Source organism: Cloeon dipterum, chromosome 3, assembly GCF_949628265.1.
Source record: "Cloeon dipterum chromosome 3, ieCloDipt1.1, whole genome shotgun sequence".
NCBI lineage: Eukaryota > Metazoa > Arthropoda > Insecta > Ephemeroptera > Baetidae > Cloeon > Cloeon dipterum.
In genome coordinates, this window is record NC_088788.1 from 6296685 (window position 1) to 6316306 (window position 19622).

Genomic DNA, 19622 nt, shown 5'->3' on the forward strand with positions numbered 1-19622 from the left:
AGTGGTGAAATTTTGCGCATTGCAAAATTGGCGAAGCCTGTTTTTGGCTCACAGTGTTTGTCTTTTAAAGTATTAAACCAACGAATTTTCTAGAAGAAAACTTTGTTTCCCTTTTTCCTAATCTCAAATATTTACTTTTTTCCTCCTACTTTTTGATCAAGCCATAAAATCACTACTTCTCCACGGATAAGAGTGAAAATGGCAGGAGGAGAGCAGTGAGAGATGCATTAATAAAATTAGAAGTGGCGTGCGCAAGCGGTGCAGCGAGAGGCACCTCCATAAAAGTCGTGGAGCAAATCGGCCGAGTGGGATTTGGGAAGTTGCGCGCCGCCACACCTATGAGCACGAGGGGCTGCAGGCGGCGTAGCAATGGATTGAATAGTTGAGCAGAATTATGTGAGTGTGTGCAACTTTGTGCCGGGATTTGGCTCCAGGGAAGGGAATTGCGCCCTTGTGAGCTGCCGGGGCTGAGGAAAGTTTGTACAGCGCAATTAGAAAAGCAGATTGATGTGCAGCCTCGAGCTTTTGCACAATATAATATAACACGAGAGAGATTCCGCTTATATGAATGTGCTTGATGTTTAGCTTGCTTTTAGAGCAAATAAACAATGTTGTGTATAATTCATAAGTAGCTAAGCTGTTCCTCGCTTTTTTTCTCTGCTGGTGGATTTATTCGTTATTTACACTGGTTCAAAATAAAACCAAGTTTTTTCCTGTATAAACAACCGTGGAAAAACTAGAGAAAAACAGCGGTGGAAAAGATTATGGCGTCGGGTGGAGTATGGCGCGAAAAATGGTCGCGTGAAAATGCGCGAAAATAACCAAATAAATATTGAGACCTAATTTGCATTACTTGTACTAATTGCGTCTTTTGGATCGTAAAAACAAACTCTTAACACTTGTACGGCAATCCAAAGTGAGCTTTTTCCCACATTCAGACGCCATCTTGGATCTGCGCAGTGGGAACCAATTTTTTCACACATCTGGACCCCGCTGGAGAAAAGAAGCAAAAAATCTAACAAAGCAAACAGAAAATATGAAAATGCGGTTTTTTTGTATGCTTAAAGGTGTTGAGAATAACTCATAACTTTTTAAATTTTATTTAAAACGATTATTTAATTTTATTTTCGAAATTTTATATTTTAAACCAGTGAGTTATCAGAAAATTCATTCCTAAAAATGTTAATATTGCTTAACAATTAAGGTGACTAAAAAACATGGCCCTCAACCGTACGAAATGTTTTTTTTATAAATTGTCTGGTTGATTAAATTAGAGAAAGATATTAATATTATTGGCACTTAATTCTAGGACTTGATTTATTTCAGTCTGAGTTTGAATAAAACATTCCATTGGGAAGCGATTTTGCGATTAAGTGCAACCGCGGCGAGCATGAGAGTGCACATCATACATATACACTGGTGCATTATCAAACGAACTGGATAAATCTGCATAAAAGCATAGCGTGTGTGCGGCGGCAGACGGGGCGGCGTGGCTGCAGGCAGCGTCGAAACACGACGTCGTCGTCGTCTCGTTGGCGATGCGGTCGTTGCTTTCGGGCCCTTCACCTTGTACTGCCAGCACACTGAGAGGCAGAGCTGAGCGACCGCCGACGAACGTGAACATGGCTCGGCACAACAGCACAATGACTCACTTACCCCCGCGTCTCAACCCCCTGCCTTCCGTGCTGCAGGGTTGAGCACACTCTCGCATTATGCTGCGCTGCTCTCGCCTGCGATTTCACAACCCACCCATATGTGCCGCATTTTTATCACCGGCGCGCCACCGCCACATTTGCCTCTCGTTATTCTCCCTGCTCCACGAAATAGAAACATTTATTTGAATAAAACAACTTTATTTTTGATTCAATTTTGTTACAGATCGGAGATCCAATAGTCTTTTAATTGTAAAAATATCAATTGTGATATTTTTTTTTTAAATTTTCTATGCAATTAAATAATGTGTTTGTACTTTTAATTGAGCATTTCCATGGGAAAGCCCTGAAAATAGTGGCTTTATTATTTTTTATTACAAGGAATTATTATTATCATCATAATTATTTTCCTTTTTATCTAATCAGGCCATGGTTGGTCAGGATGAGTCAATCGGTGTGCATTTTTCACAGTTCTGTTAAAAAGGACCCAAGAATTGGAGCTGGCGATTTTTGCAAAAAAAAAAATGGGAAAAAACGTATTTTTAGTTTGAAAAAAATAGAACCACTCTAAAATTTGCACACAACCTTTCAGAACATTTTTAAATATCTAAATAACTTTGTGCAACCTGATTCTTGGGTTATAGTGGTCCTATTTACAAAAAATAAGTACCGTTTGACTCGTCTTTGAGTGAACTAAGTAACTGAATTGGTTTGAAGAAGACAATTACTCGTCGACGTCGTGCTAAGGTGTTGAAACGGACGAAAAATGCTTAATTTCCGGTAATTGAGGGGGTTAAAAGGGGGTTGGTGGGTCCCATAACCCTTTAGTGCACTTGGAGACGGCGAGAAGAGTCTAACGGTATGCGGTTTTTTAAAATCGGTTGATTAGAAGTCGAGATTTGGCCGATCATCGTTTTTAACCAACCTCGAAGAACAAGGGTTTTCGGAGTTTTTATTTTTTTATTAAAAAAATTACGAAAAACGCCGTTCCAAATTTAAGCGTTTTTATCTGAATTTTTTGTGCTCTACAAAGTGGCAATGAAAAAATAAAAAATTTCAATATTTTCATTAGAACGCCCGCAAAACCCGAAAAAAATTTGAAAGTTGGAGTTTTCTCCACTGTTTTTTCGGTCAATTAGGGCAAAGTTTACGCAAAAAAAACCTTTAATCGATCCATGGACAACAATTTGTTGCTTTCAGAGATTTTGGCTCAGTTACATATTATTTATTCCAAATAAACAAAGAACGGAAAACCATAGCACTCATTTTTTTTGTCTTATTAAATATGCAATGAAGGGATACGCCCTGCGTGAGATTAATAAACTTTGCCAATTTGATTGCGAACTGATGATAATGCGTGCACCCCCGGTTCACTCGACCACCCGCTTCCTCTCTTTCTCTTCGCACACAACAGATTGGCCCTTTTGATAAACGCAGCACACTGCTGGTTTGCTGGTTGCTGCCTGCAGCACGCGAACTTTGATTTCCGCTGTCTTTTTTCGGTTTTATTTTATGCTATATATACGGCGGAGCTAGAGCTGTCAACCACTGCTTTTATTATTGTGCGCAGCGCTGCGCTGTCACGAACTTGCTGCATTCGCAAAGTTTTGATGATTGCGCCGCGCAAATAGTATAAAAAGAAAAGGAACGAAATGCTGGCTGGAAGTAAAACATTAACTCCTGAGGCATAAAATTCGGTCGTTAGTGAGTCGAGCAGCCATCAAAAAGCGCGCCACCGTAGTGGTAACGACTTTGCACTGTTTCGGGAGCTAAAACACGCTAAGAAAAAAATTCTTTGTTTTTAGTTACGAAAAATAATCATGCAATCCAATTATCAAGGGGGAAAATTATTTTAGTTTTTTGTCTATAAAGATCAATCAATAAAATTTTGATGTTTTAAACTGCATTTCTAGGTATTTTATAGTTATTTTAACGAGTTCCACTCTAGCTGATGGGAATAAGTAATGATTTAATTCGCCAGAAATTAATTTCGCAATGAGAGAAATTAAGCGAAATGTCATTGATTAATCAGTATGTAAAGTGGAATGATACAGGACAACAATTGAAAATTATTTGAATTGTCGGATGCCATAAACAATTGATCGATAAACAATTTGTTCAACAATTAGCAATAATTAAAAAGGACCTTCCTACAGTAAAAATTCAAATTTGGCCAATTTTCTCCAAAATGTACAGTGTTTGAACATATTTTCTTGGCATCTTGGCGATTCCTCTCGTCGAGATCTGTCCAACGGTGTATGCCACTTATTGGGGAAACTCTTGGTTTTGAAATTAAATCGGATTTCAAGTAAGGAGACAGACATTGCCATTTGAAAAGCACGCTAAACTTTCCAGCCAATTTTCTCAAAAAATTACTGTGCTTCTTAGGTCAATTTAGGCTTTAACTGAATCCTAAGGGACGAGTTTATGCATTGGCAACAAGCATTTCCAGGCTTTTGCAGTATCATTCCTCTTTAATTTTACAAAAATTGCAGATTCTGGTACTTATCTGATTATTTCACATTGTTTCAAAATGCGATTGTAACAAAAAAAAAAACAGTTGATCATTTTCTAACTGTAGTACATAAACAATTCAAATTAATATCAGTTGTTGCCAGGTATCAATTCACTTTAGAAAAAAACTTGATCAACTTTCCCACGAAAGAAACAATTCAATTTTTTCCCATTTTTACTTTAAACCACGTGGAAAACGTAGTGCTGCAAGGAAAATAAATTTAGCAAAGTTAAAATTTACAAGGAAATATTATTTCTTATAAAATTGAAAAGGAGAAAGTGTTTTACCAAAGTAGGCATTATTGGGTCTCATTTTTCTTAAAACAAAATGATTTTTTCTGTCCAATTTGACAGTATTTTAGCAAAATTTCGATTTTTTTGAAACACAGGAAAAATAATGCCGTTTTTGCAGAGACCAGGAGAGGGGGAGGTTAGATTAGAATAATTGTCCACCAATTATTTAAGCAAAATGTATTCCAAAACTTAAACCAGCTGATTTTATAAGCTAGATTTCCCATCTCATGAAAATAAACTTTTGCCAAACCTAACTGTTAATTTATGCACATAAAGAATTTATCTCAGTGAAATCTGTAGAGAGAAAACTTCATAATTGCCTTTGGCCAAGCATTCTGCGGCAAAATTCGCGCTCATGTTCACGAGCAATTTCAGCAACTCCGAATTACCCTAATGTTTTTTTGTGTGTGTATGCGTGCGTGTGTTATTAAGTTTGCGTGCGCGGGGCGCACTACTTGTTGTTGCAGGAGGCTAGAAAAATGTGAGGGCCGGCCGGAAAATGCGCGCGCTGGCCTGGCCGGCGGCGCGGCGGCCGCCATCCTCGGGCCCCTCGCACAGTCTCTCGAGGACCCCGATGGTGGAGGACGGCGTGTGCACCACCGAGGACGAGCTCAACTCTTCAGGCTCAGAGCTGGACGAGGCTGAGCAGCGCAGGGAGCTGCTCACAGACGTAAGTTTGCACCTTTTCAATTCAATTCTGTTTATTTCTCCATAACAGGTCAAAAAATTTAAAACACGATGTCACAAAAAATCACATTAATGGAGAAGTTTAGGGATTAAATTTGTACTATTGGCGAGCAACCCGCTGAAAATCGTGATCGAAATAATAGCAATAGATACTACTAACCCAACTACTCGCCACACTTAGGCGATCATTTTATTACCATTTTAAAAGATAAATAAAGAACACAAAAAAGTCTTTTGATAATGATTTTTAAAATCCTATTTCAATAGAAAATTAATTGCGAAAAAAGCCAACAGATAAAAGATTTTAAAATGGTTTATAAATGTCATACGAATTATTTTCAAGGGTAACTTAAGGTCAGAAGAACTTCAGAAATGAACATTTCTTTTATAGTGCTTCATAAAATAATACCTTAGCCACCAAACTTATTTATAAAAACTATATATAAATACATTTAAATTCACCAGTTGCATAAACCCTAAGTGTTCAAAGCCGCCAACAGATGCCACCACCGTAGACTTTCAATTTTAAGGCACTTCCGCTGCGATTTCAGACTCAATCTAGCTACTGTGCATTCTTCAATTAATTTGCTAATTTTTGACGTGCTGAAAACCAAAATCGGTTTAGCCAATCGCCGTAGAATCGTGAAAAACTATTTTTTGAACGTTTTTTTCCAACGTTTCTACGGCGAATGGCTGAACCGATTTTGGTTTTCAGCACGTCAAAAAAAGCAAATTAATTAAAAAAAGCAAAATAGCTAGATTGAGTCTGAAATCGCAGCGGAAATGCCTTCAAACCGCTTAAAACAAAATTTTTAAGAAGTCTGTGGTTGCGCCATCTGTTGGCGGCTTCAATAACTAAGGGTTTGTGCAACTGGTCAATTTAATAAATAAAAGTTGAATGTGTAAAATTAAATTTTAAAGCTTCAAATTTTATAAATTTATTTTAAACATTGCTTTTATAAAAATATATTTTTTATACCAGTATAAATATGTGGTAAAATTTTATCCTTTCCTGCTCGCCGAGGGAGTGCGTTTGCAGAGCGGACTCGGGTTGAAAATCCACTCTCTGAGGCAAAGCATTTCCATTATAATGAGCAAAATATTTTCTAGGCGAGTGGTGGGTTGTGGTTGCTGTGTAGTTTGGCGACCTGAACTCGCCCTGGCTATTATACTGATTACTCTAGGCGATTTGGCCGATTGAACTTTAATCCTGATCGTTGTTGTAAAAATATTTACCAGGGAATGAAAAAAACAACAATGATGCAAGTTTATAATTTTTTTTTATTCTATGAGTAAAATTAGGTGGCAAATAATGCATTAAATTGGCATTGCTAAAATGCAACGCTTTTAAATACAAGAAAGAATGTTTAATTCTTTTTGATATCTTTTTCAAACCGCACCATATTGAGAAAAGTCTTACAAGCAAGGGCGATATATGCGGAGGATGTACCTGAATTTAAGACAACATGTAAAATCGCATTGGTTCATTGGAACAGTCAGGTCAATATCTTCGTTAGTGTGTTTTGGGAGAAGGGTTTGAATATGATGTACGATTTTTGACTCGTAACCCAAATTAGTATAATGCACCCGGTTCCAATGCACTCCAATAGCAGGTACACGACATTGGCACATGAGACAGTAATCAGGTCCCACGCCTTCGTCAATCATTTCCTCACTAATTCCGCATCCATGGTTTGTAACGCGATGCTTGTAGAAAACACCGAAGCACGATTCGCATTTTGCCAGCTCTTCCTCGAATACGCCGGCAGGTGCCATGATGTTAATGCCTTCGAAGGAGTCAATTTTGTAGCACTCTGGCCATTCATCAGCATACTTTTGGTGGAAGTCGCTCTTGTGATAAAATATATATTCGCACTCTTTCTCGCACACTACACAGAAGCCCTCATCTCCTGAGATTACTTTTTGTTTCTTTTTCTTTTGTTCTTTTTGTCTCTGGACATTCAAATTGACTGCCAGAGTAACATCTTCTGCAAAATACAAACAATCTCAAGAGAAAGAAGATAGAAAACCCCTTTAATGTGGTAAAACATGAGTAAAAGTAGAGTTAAAGACACTCTGTGTATATTTGTAAACTTACCCAAATGTCTTTTGCTTCCTCTGCTTTCAATTGTACCAGATGATTGAGCATGCATCTTGGGAAAATTTTTCGAGTTGGTTTGTGCAAATGCTTTGACCTGTGGAATGGAATTATCAATACAAAGTATGACAAAATTATACACAGGAATCTAAAAAATTCATCGCTCGCATTCCTAACATGTAAAATAGTTGAAAGTTTCTTATGCTTCTCAAATTATTGAAAAATATGGATTAACTTTTGGTTTTAGGCATTGTTGAAATTAAATCCTCTAAAAGCAACTGCGAATATGAAATTGAAAATGTCAAATTTAACAATCAGTGTCCTAAATTGCCTAATATTTAGATGATATTATAATAATCACAAGGAGATTTGTATTCAATTTCATCAATTTTCAAACAGATTCTTTTACAAACTGGTATTTTAGATAATTATATGTTCATAAAATATTATTTTAAATTTACCTGTTAACGTAGGTGAGTAGAAAACGCACAGAGGTCCTTTTTTGAAAAGCATCCGTCAGGCTTCGAGTGCAAGAGAATAATGATTGCACATCCTCGAATAGGATATCGCTCTACGCTGCTATTCTGTAAAGTATTTGGATTCCGATCGCTCAAGGATATGGAGAAATAACTTAATTCCAGAAATGGTTAAATATTCGGAATATTTGTTGCACGGAGGCTTAAATTTATCTGCTCTCTGTAGTTAATCTGTGGTTAAATTTCATTTTTTTTGTTAATAAATCAAATCTTTCTCATCTTTTCAGCTGCAAAATAAAAAAAGCTAAAGTTGTATCTATTTTTTAAAGAGGAATGATACTGGAAAAGCCTGGAAAATGCTTGTTGCCAATGCATAAACTCGTCCCTTAGGATTCAGTTAAAGCCTAAATTGACCTAAGGAGCGCTGTAATTTTTTGAGAAAATTGGCTGGAAAGTTAGCGTGCTTTTCAAATGGTAATGGTTGTCTCCTTACTTTAAATCCGATTTAATTTCAAAACCAAGAGTTTCCCCAAAAAGTGGCACACACCGTTGGACAGATCTCGACGAGAGGAATCGGAATATGCCAAGAAAATATGTTCGAGCACTGTTAATTTTGGAGAAAATTGGCAAAATTTGAATTTTTACTGTAGGGAGGTCCTTTTTTATTATTGCAAATTGTTGAACAAATTGTTTATGGCATCCAACAATTCAAATAATTTTCAATTGTTGCCCAGTATCATTCCACTTTAAATACACGTTCCGTTGAGTGTGGATTTATAGCCAGTTTTCCGGCTTGAATCAATGGAATGGATTGCACTTATCATTGTTGGACTAATTTAACATGTCCCATGATACACTCCATAAAAGTTTCTTGTCTTATCTTGCCGTCCTGAACTCACCTTCGAATATGACTTCCGCTATATCGATTATGGTCACTTCCGTGGGCCAGATTAGTGTTTTAAATTTTTTTCCAAGGAATAAAAAACAATAATACTAGTTGAAAAATTTTTATTTCATCGTTAGGAAAATTTGTGAATTATCATATAGAATTTGATTGACATTGAATTTGCATTGCCAAAGTACTACGCTTTTATATACAAGAAAGAAACCTTATATATTACTTAATCTATATCTATCTGTAAATTAGTTGAAATCCTGACAAGGTCGATACCTGCGGTTTTTGTACCTAATTTTCGGGCAACAATTAAAATCACACGGGTTCAATGAAACAGCCAAGTCAGCATCTTGATTGGTATGATTTGGAAGAAGGGTTACTTTATCGTCAAAAATTTCTACTTCATAGCTCATATTACTATTATGCACAGTAATCCAATGCTCTGTAAGATCAGGTACCCGACATTGGCACGTCAGACAGTATTCATTTCCATTTCCTTCGTCAATCAAGCGACCAGCATTACCACATCCATGGTTTCGAAGGCGGTGCTTGTAGAAAACTCGGCCGCATGGTTCGCATTTTTCCAGCTCGTCATCGATATCAACGCCGAATGGTGCCATGATTTTAATGCCTCCAAACTGGAAAATTTTGTAGCAAGGTTGCAACGCAAGAGCATCGTTTCTGTGCAAGTCAATCATATGATCCCATATTTGTCTGTAGTGTACCTCGCACATTACACAGAAACCATTCGTATCTATTTCTACTTCGTCTTTCTTTTCGTCATTTAAATTGTCTGCCATAGCAACAACTTCTGCAAAATATGTACAATCTTAATAGAGAGAGAATAAAAAAAACAGATAAAATATTTCCCAGGAGCCCATAAATAGGAACTGAATAACAAATTGAATTAGACTTTTCTTCGGAATCAGTACTTGACGAGAAAAGGAATAAAATTAAGCTTAGTGAAAATTTGTCTCACCACTCACTCTGCCAAATTAGAGAAGTAAAGTCTGCGGACGTCTACCACACTTGCCCGTTGTTAACGTGTGGAAAAATAACTCTCAAGTAATTTGAGTGTCATTAATTTGGTCCACGGTTATATAGTGGTAAGCGGGGGTTTCGTCCAATGGAAAACATGGCTGAGGGTAATCGAACAAAAATATCCTCTATTCAAAATATTATTGATTCAAAGGACATTGAGGAATTACGAGAATAAATATGTTTTGTTCCTCATTGAGATTACTTTGTATGAAAAATATTATAATTAGATTGTTTGGCAATTTAATTGAAATCACAAATAGGAATCAGTTATTGTTCAGCGAACAATATTATGTATCGAAAATAAAGTTGTTTTAAATTTCTACTGGTGTTGTTGGTACCATAAGGGATTCACACAATACAATCCTGTATTAGCAACTGCAATCGAAAATAGATATCACCAAATGTAATAATCAGTATTCTGAAATGACCAATTTAAAATGGTTCAATTGGCAGTTTCATCAAATTTTCAAACAGATCCTTCAACAAACTGACATTTAAGCTATAATTGTACGCGCATAAATTATTGTTTGAAATTTACCTGCTAACTGAATCGAGTAGAAAATGCACAGAGGTCGATCGTCCTTTCTTTGAAAATCTTACTTCAGGTTACGAGTGCAAGGATATAAAATTTACGTCAGAACAGCGCATGATTCGCACTTGTACACACTCTCACCATATGAATATGTCTGTCTGATTTCATCTCAATTGTAAAAATATTCTCTAATACAAACGCAAAATCATATTTCACGCATCCCCTAGAAATGTACATTCATCAGGAGATTTGATTAAAAATTATACCTTCCCAATGGTTCTTCTGATTGCTCTGTGTATGCCATATATTATGTTTTGTTTTGGGATTCAATCAAATTCTTCTTCTCAGGTACGTACTGCAAAAAGGTTATCGCTTGAAAATATTTGCTTTCCTGTTTTAACTATAGTTGCACACTCTTGCCGAATGTAGACAAAGCGTGAACTTATTTACAAATTGACCATTTAATATTTATTCTTGATTGATTCAAATTTTTCTATGGCCTTTTTCCATCCTTTTCGAAAATATGTAAAATTTTTATCAGAAAAATAAATATATAAGCAGACCGAACTGCTAGGAGTTGACTAATACAGGATGGAGCGCAAACCTCTCGGTTGCGCTAACCCACGATATCAAAGTCAACATAGGAGAAAAATTGATGAAGCAAGACTCTTATGGTCATTAACTTCTGCTGATTGGTGGTTGCGCGGATCTGAATTACTGTGTAGTTTGGCGTCTTGTAGTCGTCCTCGATGAAGACGTACCCTGGCTATGCTGATTATTGCAGGTAATTCTGCCACCTCTCTAGGCCTGATGGGTGTTGTAAAGGTTTTCCAAGGAATAAATAACAACAATAATACTAGTATTTGCTCATTTAATTCTTTGTGACGAAAATTTATTTAATATCGCCATATCGGAAATCTAGATGGCAAATGAATAAATTGACATTGAATCGGCATTTCTAAAGAAAAACACATTCATATAGAAGGAAAGTAAAAGCTTCCTACTTTTTTCACATCAGTTCCTAATCTTACTGCAAATTATTGGCCTGACACGGCCGATATACGCGGTTTTTGTATCTAAATCTCAGGCAACAATTAAAACCACATGGGTTAAATGAAACAGTCAATTCAGCATTATTTAAATTGGTATGCTTTGGGAGAAGGGTTAATGTATTGTCTAAATTATCAAGATCATAGCTCCTATTAATATTATGCACGTCGAGCCAATGCACTGCAATATCAGGCACACGACATTGGCACATCAGACAGTATTTATTTCCATTTCCTTCGTTAATCAAGAGATCAATATGACCACATCTGTGGTTTAGACGGCGGTGCTTGTAGAAAACTCCGCCGCAAGGCTCGCATTTTTCCAGCTCGTCATTGATAGCAACGCCGGGTGGTGCCATGATTCTAGTGTCTTGAAAGAAGCAAATATTGTAGCAAGGTTGCAATGCAAGAGCATTGTTTCTGTGCAAGTCAATCATATGATTCCATATGTTTATGTTGTGTTCCTCGCACATTACACAGAAGCCATTCGTATCTATTTCTACTTCGTCTTTCTTTTCGTCATTTAAATTGTCTGTCACAGCAACAACTTCTGCAAAATACAAACAACCTTAATAGAGAGAGAAAATAGAAAAAAAACAATTAAAATATTTTGCAGCAGCAACTAACAGGCAAATTTAGAGATTATGGCACTCAGTGTATATATTTGTACACTTACCGAAACGTCTCTTGGTTCGTCTTTTTTCAATTGTACCGTTTGATAGAGCCAGCATCTTAGGGAAATCCTTCGAGTTGGTTTGTGCAATTGCCTGTGGAATGGACTAAAATATTTTCAATGCAAAGAATGAACAAAACTTGACACATTCCCTATGATAGAACAAAATTTAAGATCACTTCAAAACCCATTACGAGATTTTATGCTATTCAAAATATTAAAAATTAGGATTAGCATTGTTTAAATCTGTAATTTAATCAAACTTGTAATTTAAAAATAGATAATGCCAAAGTCCATTAATTCAATGTTCTAAAATGCCCCATATCAGATATAAAGACAATATTCTATGACTTTTTCATCAAATGTTCAAACAGATCCTTTAACAAACTGACATTGTAAATTATAATTGTACGCACATAAACTATTGTTTGAAATTTACCTGCATAGTAACGGAATTGTGTACGAAATGCAGAGATCAATCGTCCTTTATTTAAAATCTTCCGTCAGGTTACGAGTTCAAGGCTCCAATGATTGCACATCATCAAATGGAATTCGCTCTGTGCTTCTTTCTATTATCGTATGGAATCCCGAGCGTTCAAGGATAGGCAGAAATAACTTCATAACAGACATTACTGAATTTTCGGAATATTTCTTGCGCGAGTCTGAAGTTTTTCAGATTTGCGTAAATTTAATGCGTGGTTATATTTCACGATTGTTTGTAATATATCTATATAGGAAAATCATCAAGAGCCTTGATCGAAAGTTCTACATTCCCAATGATTTTTCGAATCGTTGTTCTGGGTATGGCATATATCATGTTTTATATTGAGATTCGATCAAATTATTTTTCTCTCGCATTTACTGAAAAACTGATTTAATATGAAAATATTGGCTTTCCTTTTCTGAGTAGTTTCCACACTCTTTCCGACGAAGAAAGAACGGAGCCTTATTTGTGCAAGGTCCAATTTTTTCTCGAATGATTTCAATTTTCTTCCATGCATGAAAATTTATTCCAAGGAATAAAAAAACAACAACACTTCTAATTGACAAATTTTTATTTCATCGTGAGGTAAATTTGTGCATCGTCATGTCGGAAAACAGATGAAAATGAATTATATTGACATTGACTTGGCATTGCCAAAGTACTACGCTTTTATATACAAGAAAGAAAGCATATGTTTCTTAATATGCGAAATTATGTAGGAAACCCTGACAAGGCCGATATTTGCGATTTTCGTACCTAACTTTCAGGCAACAATTAAAATCGCACGGGTTCAATGAAACAGTCAAGTCAGCAACTTGGTTAGTATGATTTGGGAGAAGGGTTATTGTATCGCCTAAAAGATGTACATCATAGATCTTATTTATATCATGCACAATTATCCAATGCTGTGCAACATCAGGTACACGAAAATGGCACATCAGACAGTATTCATCTCCATTTCCTTCGTCAATAAAGTATGGATGTGAATTACCACATCCATGGTTTCCAAGGCGGTGCTTGTAGAAAACTCCGCCGCATGGTTCGCATTTTGCCAGCTCGTGATCGAAAAAAACGCCGACTGGTGCCATGATTTTAGTGCCTCTGAAGTGGTGAATACCGTAGCATTTTTTTTATTGGATTGCTTTCGTGAACAGAATTCATATGTTGAAATATATTTGACTTCGGTTCCTCACAAATTACACAGAAACCTTCACTTCCTGATACTTCTTTTTGTCTCTATTCGTCATTCAAATTGGCTTCCTGACCACCATCTTCTGCAAAACACAAACAATCTTACTAGAGAGAGAATGAAAAAAAAACAAATATTTTGCATTAGCCACTAAGTGGCAAAACATAAGCAAACTTAGAGATAATAGCACACGGTTTATATTTTTAAACTTACCGGACCGTCTCTTGGTTCCTCTTTTTTCAATTGTATCGGATGATTGAGCAAAAGGCCTGAAGAAATTCATCGAATAGATTTGTGCAAATGCCTGTGGAATATAGACTAAATTATTTTCAATGCAAAGAATGAACAAAATGTTAGGCATTCTTAACATATATGAAAAATTAAAGTTCACTTTAAAACCTTTTACGAGATTGCATACTACTCAAAACATTAAAAAATTAGTTTACTTGGGTTTTAAGCATTGTTTCAATACACTGCAATCTAAAATAGATAACGCCAAATCCTGAAATGTTTTAATAATCACAAGACAATATTCTATTAATAATTGCTTTAATTGGCAGTTTAATCTAATTTTCAAACAAATGACCCATCAACAAACGAACTATACACATAAATTATTAAATGAAATTTACCTGTTTGGCTAAAAAATGCTCAGAAGTCAACCCTCCTCTCTTTGAAAATCTTCCGTCAGGCTACGAGTGCAGGGTAATAATGACTGCACATCCTCAAATGGAATATCGCTCTGCGCTGCTTTTCTTTAAAGGATTGTCTCCCGAGCGTTCAAGTACTGGAAGAAAAATAACTTCATAACAGAAATTGTAAAATTTTCAGAATTACTGTTGCGCGAGGCCTAGCCACCTCATATGAGCCTATATCTCACATTAGTATTCCTCGCAAATTACACAGAAACCTACTCTTCTCGATAATACTTTTTGTCTCTTATCGTCATTCAAAATGGCTTTCTGACCACCATCTTCTGCAAAATACAATAAATCTTATTAGAGAGAATGAAAAAACCAAGTATTTTTTTTTTTGCATTAGCCACTAAGTTGCGCTAACCCACGACATAAAAGTCAACCTAGGAGAAAAATTGATGAAGCTGACGTCAAGACTCCTATGGTCATAAACCTTTGCTGATTGTTGGTTGCACGGACCTGAATTACTGTGTAGTTTACCGTCTTGTAGTCGTCCTCGATGAAGATGTACCCTGGCTATGCTGATTATTGCTGATGGGTGTTGTAAAGGTTTTTCCAAGGAATAAATAACAACAATAATACTAGAGTATTTGCTCATTTAATTCTTTGTGAGGAAAATTTATATAATATCGCCATATCGGAAATCTAAATGGCAAATGAATAAATTGACATTGAATCGGCATTTCTAAAGAAAAACACATTCATATAGAAGGAAAGTATAAAAGCTTCCTACTTTTTTTTCACATCAGTTCCTAATCTTTCTGCAAATTATTGGCCTGACACGGCCGATATACGCGGTTTTTGTATCTAAATCTCAGGCAACAATTAAAACCACATGGGTTCAATGAAACAGTCAATCCAGCATTATTTAAATTGGTATGCTTTGGGAGAAGGGTTAATGTATTGTCTAAAATATTAAGATCATAGCTCCTATTAGTATAATGCACTACGAGCCAATGCACCGCAATATCAGGCTCACGGTATTGGCACATCAGACAGTATTCATCTCCATTTCCTTCGTCAATCAAGAGAGCAACATGACCACATCTGTGGTTTAGAATGCGGTGCTTGTAGAAAACTCCGCCGCATGGTTTGCATTTTTCCAGCTCGTCATCGATATAAACGCCGGATGGTGCCATGATTCTAGTGCCTTGAAAGAAGCAAATTTCGTAGCTTGGCTGCAATGCACGAGCATCGTTTCTGTGCACGTCAATCAAATGGTCCCATATTTGTCTGCTGTGTTCCTCACATATTACACAGAAACCATTCGTGTCTATTTCTTCTTCTTGTTTGTTTTCGTCATTTAAATTGTCTGTCACAGCAACAACTTCTGCAAAATACAAACAACCTTAATAGAGAGAGAAAATAGAAAAAAACAATTAAAATATTTTGCAGCATCCACTAACAGGCAAATTTATAGAGGTTATGGCACTCGGTATATTATATTGTTAAACTTACCGGAACGTCTCTCGGTTCCTCTTTTTTCAATTGTATCGGATGATTCAGCAAAAGGCCTCCAGAAATTCATCGAATAGATTTGTGCAAATGCCTGTGGAATATAGACTGAATTATTTTCAATGCAAAGAATGATCAAAATTTTAGACATTCTTAACATAAATAAAAAATTAAAGTTCACTTTAAAACCCTTTACGAGATTGCATACTTCTCAAAACATTAACAAATTAGTGTACTTGGCTTTTAAGCATTGTTTCAATACACTCCTCTATTAGCAACTGCAATCTAAAATAGATAACGCCAAATCGTGAAATGTTTTAATAATCACAAGACAACATTCTATTAATAATTGCTTTAACTGGCAGTTTTATCTAATTTTCAAACAAATGACCCATCAACAAACGAACTATACACATAAATTATTTAATGAATTTTACCTGTTTGGGTAAAAAATGCACAACCCTCCTCTCTTTGAAAATCTTCCGTCAGGCTACGAGTGCAAGGTAATAATGACTGCACATCCTTAAATATAATATCTCTCTGCAATGCTTTTTATTTTAGGATTGGCTCCCGAGCGTTCAAGCAATGGAAAAAAATAACTTCATACCAGACATTGTAAAATTTTCAGAATAACTGTTGCGCGAGGTTAAAATTTTTTCTGCTCTCTTTAATTCAGTGGGGATTAAATTGCATAAATTTCGTTAAAATGAAAATATTTCCCATCTTTCCAAGATACATATTGTAAATATTTCCCAAGGAATAAATAATATGAATAATACTAGTTTATAAATTTTTAATTCGGCGTGTGGAAAATTCATGTATCATTTTTATAGCCATTTTTGTTCCCATTCAAATACGTGTAAAGATTTTTTCTCGGCTCTAAATTGATTATGGTCGCTTCTGTGGGCCAGGTTAGTGTTGTAAAAGATTGTTCCAAGGAATAAAAAACAACAATGCTATATAGTTAATATATTTTTAATTCATTGCAAGAAAAACTTGTGCGTCATCGTATTGGAAAAATAGATGGTGAATGAATTAAATTGACATTGCCAAAATACTACGCTTTTATATACAAGAAAGAAAGCAGGTTTCTCAATACATGATTTCCTAATCCAACTGCTAATTACTGATGAAAGCCTGACAAGGTCGATAAATGCGGTTTTTGTATCTGAATCGTAGGCAACAATTAAAATCACATTGGTTGAATGAAACAGTCAAGTTTGCATTTAGATCAGTATTTTTTGGGAGAGGGGTTACTGTACTGTGTAAATAATCTACTAAATCATAGCTCAAATTCATATTATGCACATCGATCCAATGGTCTGTAACATCAGGTGCACGTAATTGACACATCAGACAGTATTCATTTCCATTTCCTTCGTCAATCAAGTGATCAGCCTTACCACATCCATGGTTTCGAAGGCGGTGCTTGTATAGAAAACTCCGCCGCATGGTTCGCATTTTGCCAGCTCACGTTCGGTATAAACGCCGAATGGTGCCATGATTCTAATGCCTCCAAACTGGAAAATTTTGTAGCAAGATGGCAACGCGTGAGCGTCATTTTCTAAGTGGAAGTTTCTCATATGATGACAAATGTCTCCGTAATATTTCTCGCAAATCACACAGAAGCCATCTCCTTGTGATAGGTCTAGTTCTTGCTCTTCGTCCCTCGATTCGGCTTCCAGAGTAAATTTGTATCTTATGCAAAATACAATAAATCTTAAGAGGCAAAATAAAAACCCCCAAGAAATATGTCGCAGGATCCAATTGGTGATTAAACATAAATAATTTAGTGATAATGACACTCTGTATATATATTTGAAAGCTTACCGAAAACTCTCTTGGTTCCTCTGTTTTCAATTGTACCGATTGATTAAGCAAACATCTTTAGAAAATCTGTCGAGTTGGTTTGTGCAAGTGCATGTGGAATAGATTAAATTATTTTCAATGCAAAGAATGATCAAAATTTTACATTTAAATCTATATATATAATTCTTCGCTACCATTCCTAACATGTTATGCATGTATAAATAATTAAAGTTCACTTCAAAACCCTTTCGGAGATTGTTTATGCTACTCAAAATTTTAAAAATTTAGTCTACTTGGGTGTTAAACACTGATTAGTTGCAAATCCTCTGTAATTTAAAAATTTGTAGTGCCAAATATCCTAAAATGCCCCATAAAATATACAAGACAGTTTCTTCAAAATTTCGTACTTGACATTTAAGCTAATTGTACGCACACAAATTATTGTTTCACATGTACCTGCTAAAAGAATTGAGTAGAAAATGCAGAGATCAATCGTCCTTTTTTTAAAAATCTTCCGTCAGGCTACGAGTTCAAGGCTCTAATGATTGCACATCCTCAGATGGAATTCGCTCTGCGCTGCTTTCCATTGCTGTATGGAATCCCGAGTGTTAAAGGAAGAGGGAGAAATAACTTCATAACAGACATTAATAAATTTTCAGAATATTTCTTGCGCGAGTCTGAAATTTTTCTGATTTCCTTAAATTATCATGTGCAGCCAAAACAATCTAGGAGAAAAACTGACAAAGCTGGCACCAAAAGGTTCATGGCTATAGCCCTGATAATTCAGCAGGGTGGTGGTTGTAAGACCAACCCTACTGTGTAGTTTGGCGTCCTGAACTCACCTTCGAAAATGACCTCGGCTCTAAATTGATTATGGTCGCTTCTGTGGGCCAGATTAGTAGCAAAAATTGGTTCCAGAGGGAATAAAAAACAACAATGCAAATTAATATATTTTTAATTCTTCGCAAGAAAAATTTGTACATCATCATATCGGAAAAATAGATGGCAAATGGATTAAATTGACATTGAATTGGCATTGCCAAAGTACTACGCCTTCATGCATGTTTCTTAATACATGATTTGTTTCCTAATCTAACTGCAAATTATTGATGATACCCTGACAAGGCCGATATATGCGGTTTTTGTACCTAATTCTCAGACAACAATTAAAATTACGAGAATTACACGGGTTCATTGAAGAAGTCAAGTCAGCATCTAGTTTAGTATGTTCTGGAAGAACGGTTAGTTTGTTGTCTATTAAATCTATAACATAGTGGGGATTATTATTATGCACAGTGATCAAATGAACTAAAACATCAGGCACACGATATTGGCACATTAGACAGTATTCTTTTGCATTTCCTTCGTCAATCAAGCGACCAGCATTACCACATCCATGGTTTTGAAGGCGGAACTTGTAGAAAACTCCGCCGCAAGGCTCGCATTTTGCCAGCTCGTCATTGATAACAACGCCGGGTGGTGCCATGATTCTAATGCCTTGAAAGAAGCAAATTATGTAGCAAGGTTGCAACGCATTGCTTCTGTGGAAGTCACTCATGTGATCTGATAAATCTTCGTAGTGTTTCTCGCAAATTACACAGAAACCTTCACTTCCTGATGCTACTTTTTGTTTCTTTTCGTCATTCAAATTTGCTTCCTGAACACCATCTTCTGCAAAACACAAACAATCTTACTAGAGAGAGAATTAAAAAAAATAATAATTTTTTTTTGCATTAGCCACTAAGTGGCAAAACATAAGCAAACTTAGAGATAATAGCACACGGTTTATATTTTTAAACTTACCGGAACTTCTCTCGGTTCCTCTGTTTTCAATTGTATCGGATGATTCAGCAAAAGGCCTGAAGAAATTCATCGAATAGATTTGTGCAAATGCCTGTGGAATATAGACTAAATTATTTTCAATGCAAAGAATGATCAAAATTTTAGACAATCTTAACATATATAAAAAATTAAAGTTCACTTTAAAACCCTTTACGAGATTGCATACTTCTCAAAACATTAACAAATTAGTGTACTTGGGTTTTAAGCATTGTTTCAATACACTCCTCTATTAGCAAC

The 19622-nt window shown here is 35.8% G+C and overlaps 1 protein-coding gene across 1 annotated transcript in view; it reads left to right on the top strand.

Annotated features, from left to right (window-relative positions):
- stet (stem cell tumor) overlaps positions 1–19622 on the top strand; it is a 99877-nt gene that overhangs the window by 28831 nt on the left and 51424 nt on the right. The window contains exon 2 of the mRNA XM_065482167.1: positions 4928–5130. Coding sequence (XP_065338239.1) covers positions 4960–5130 — 171 coding nt within the window. The 5' untranslated portion in view covers positions 4928–4959. The remainder of the gene's footprint in view (positions 1–4927; positions 5131–19622) is intronic.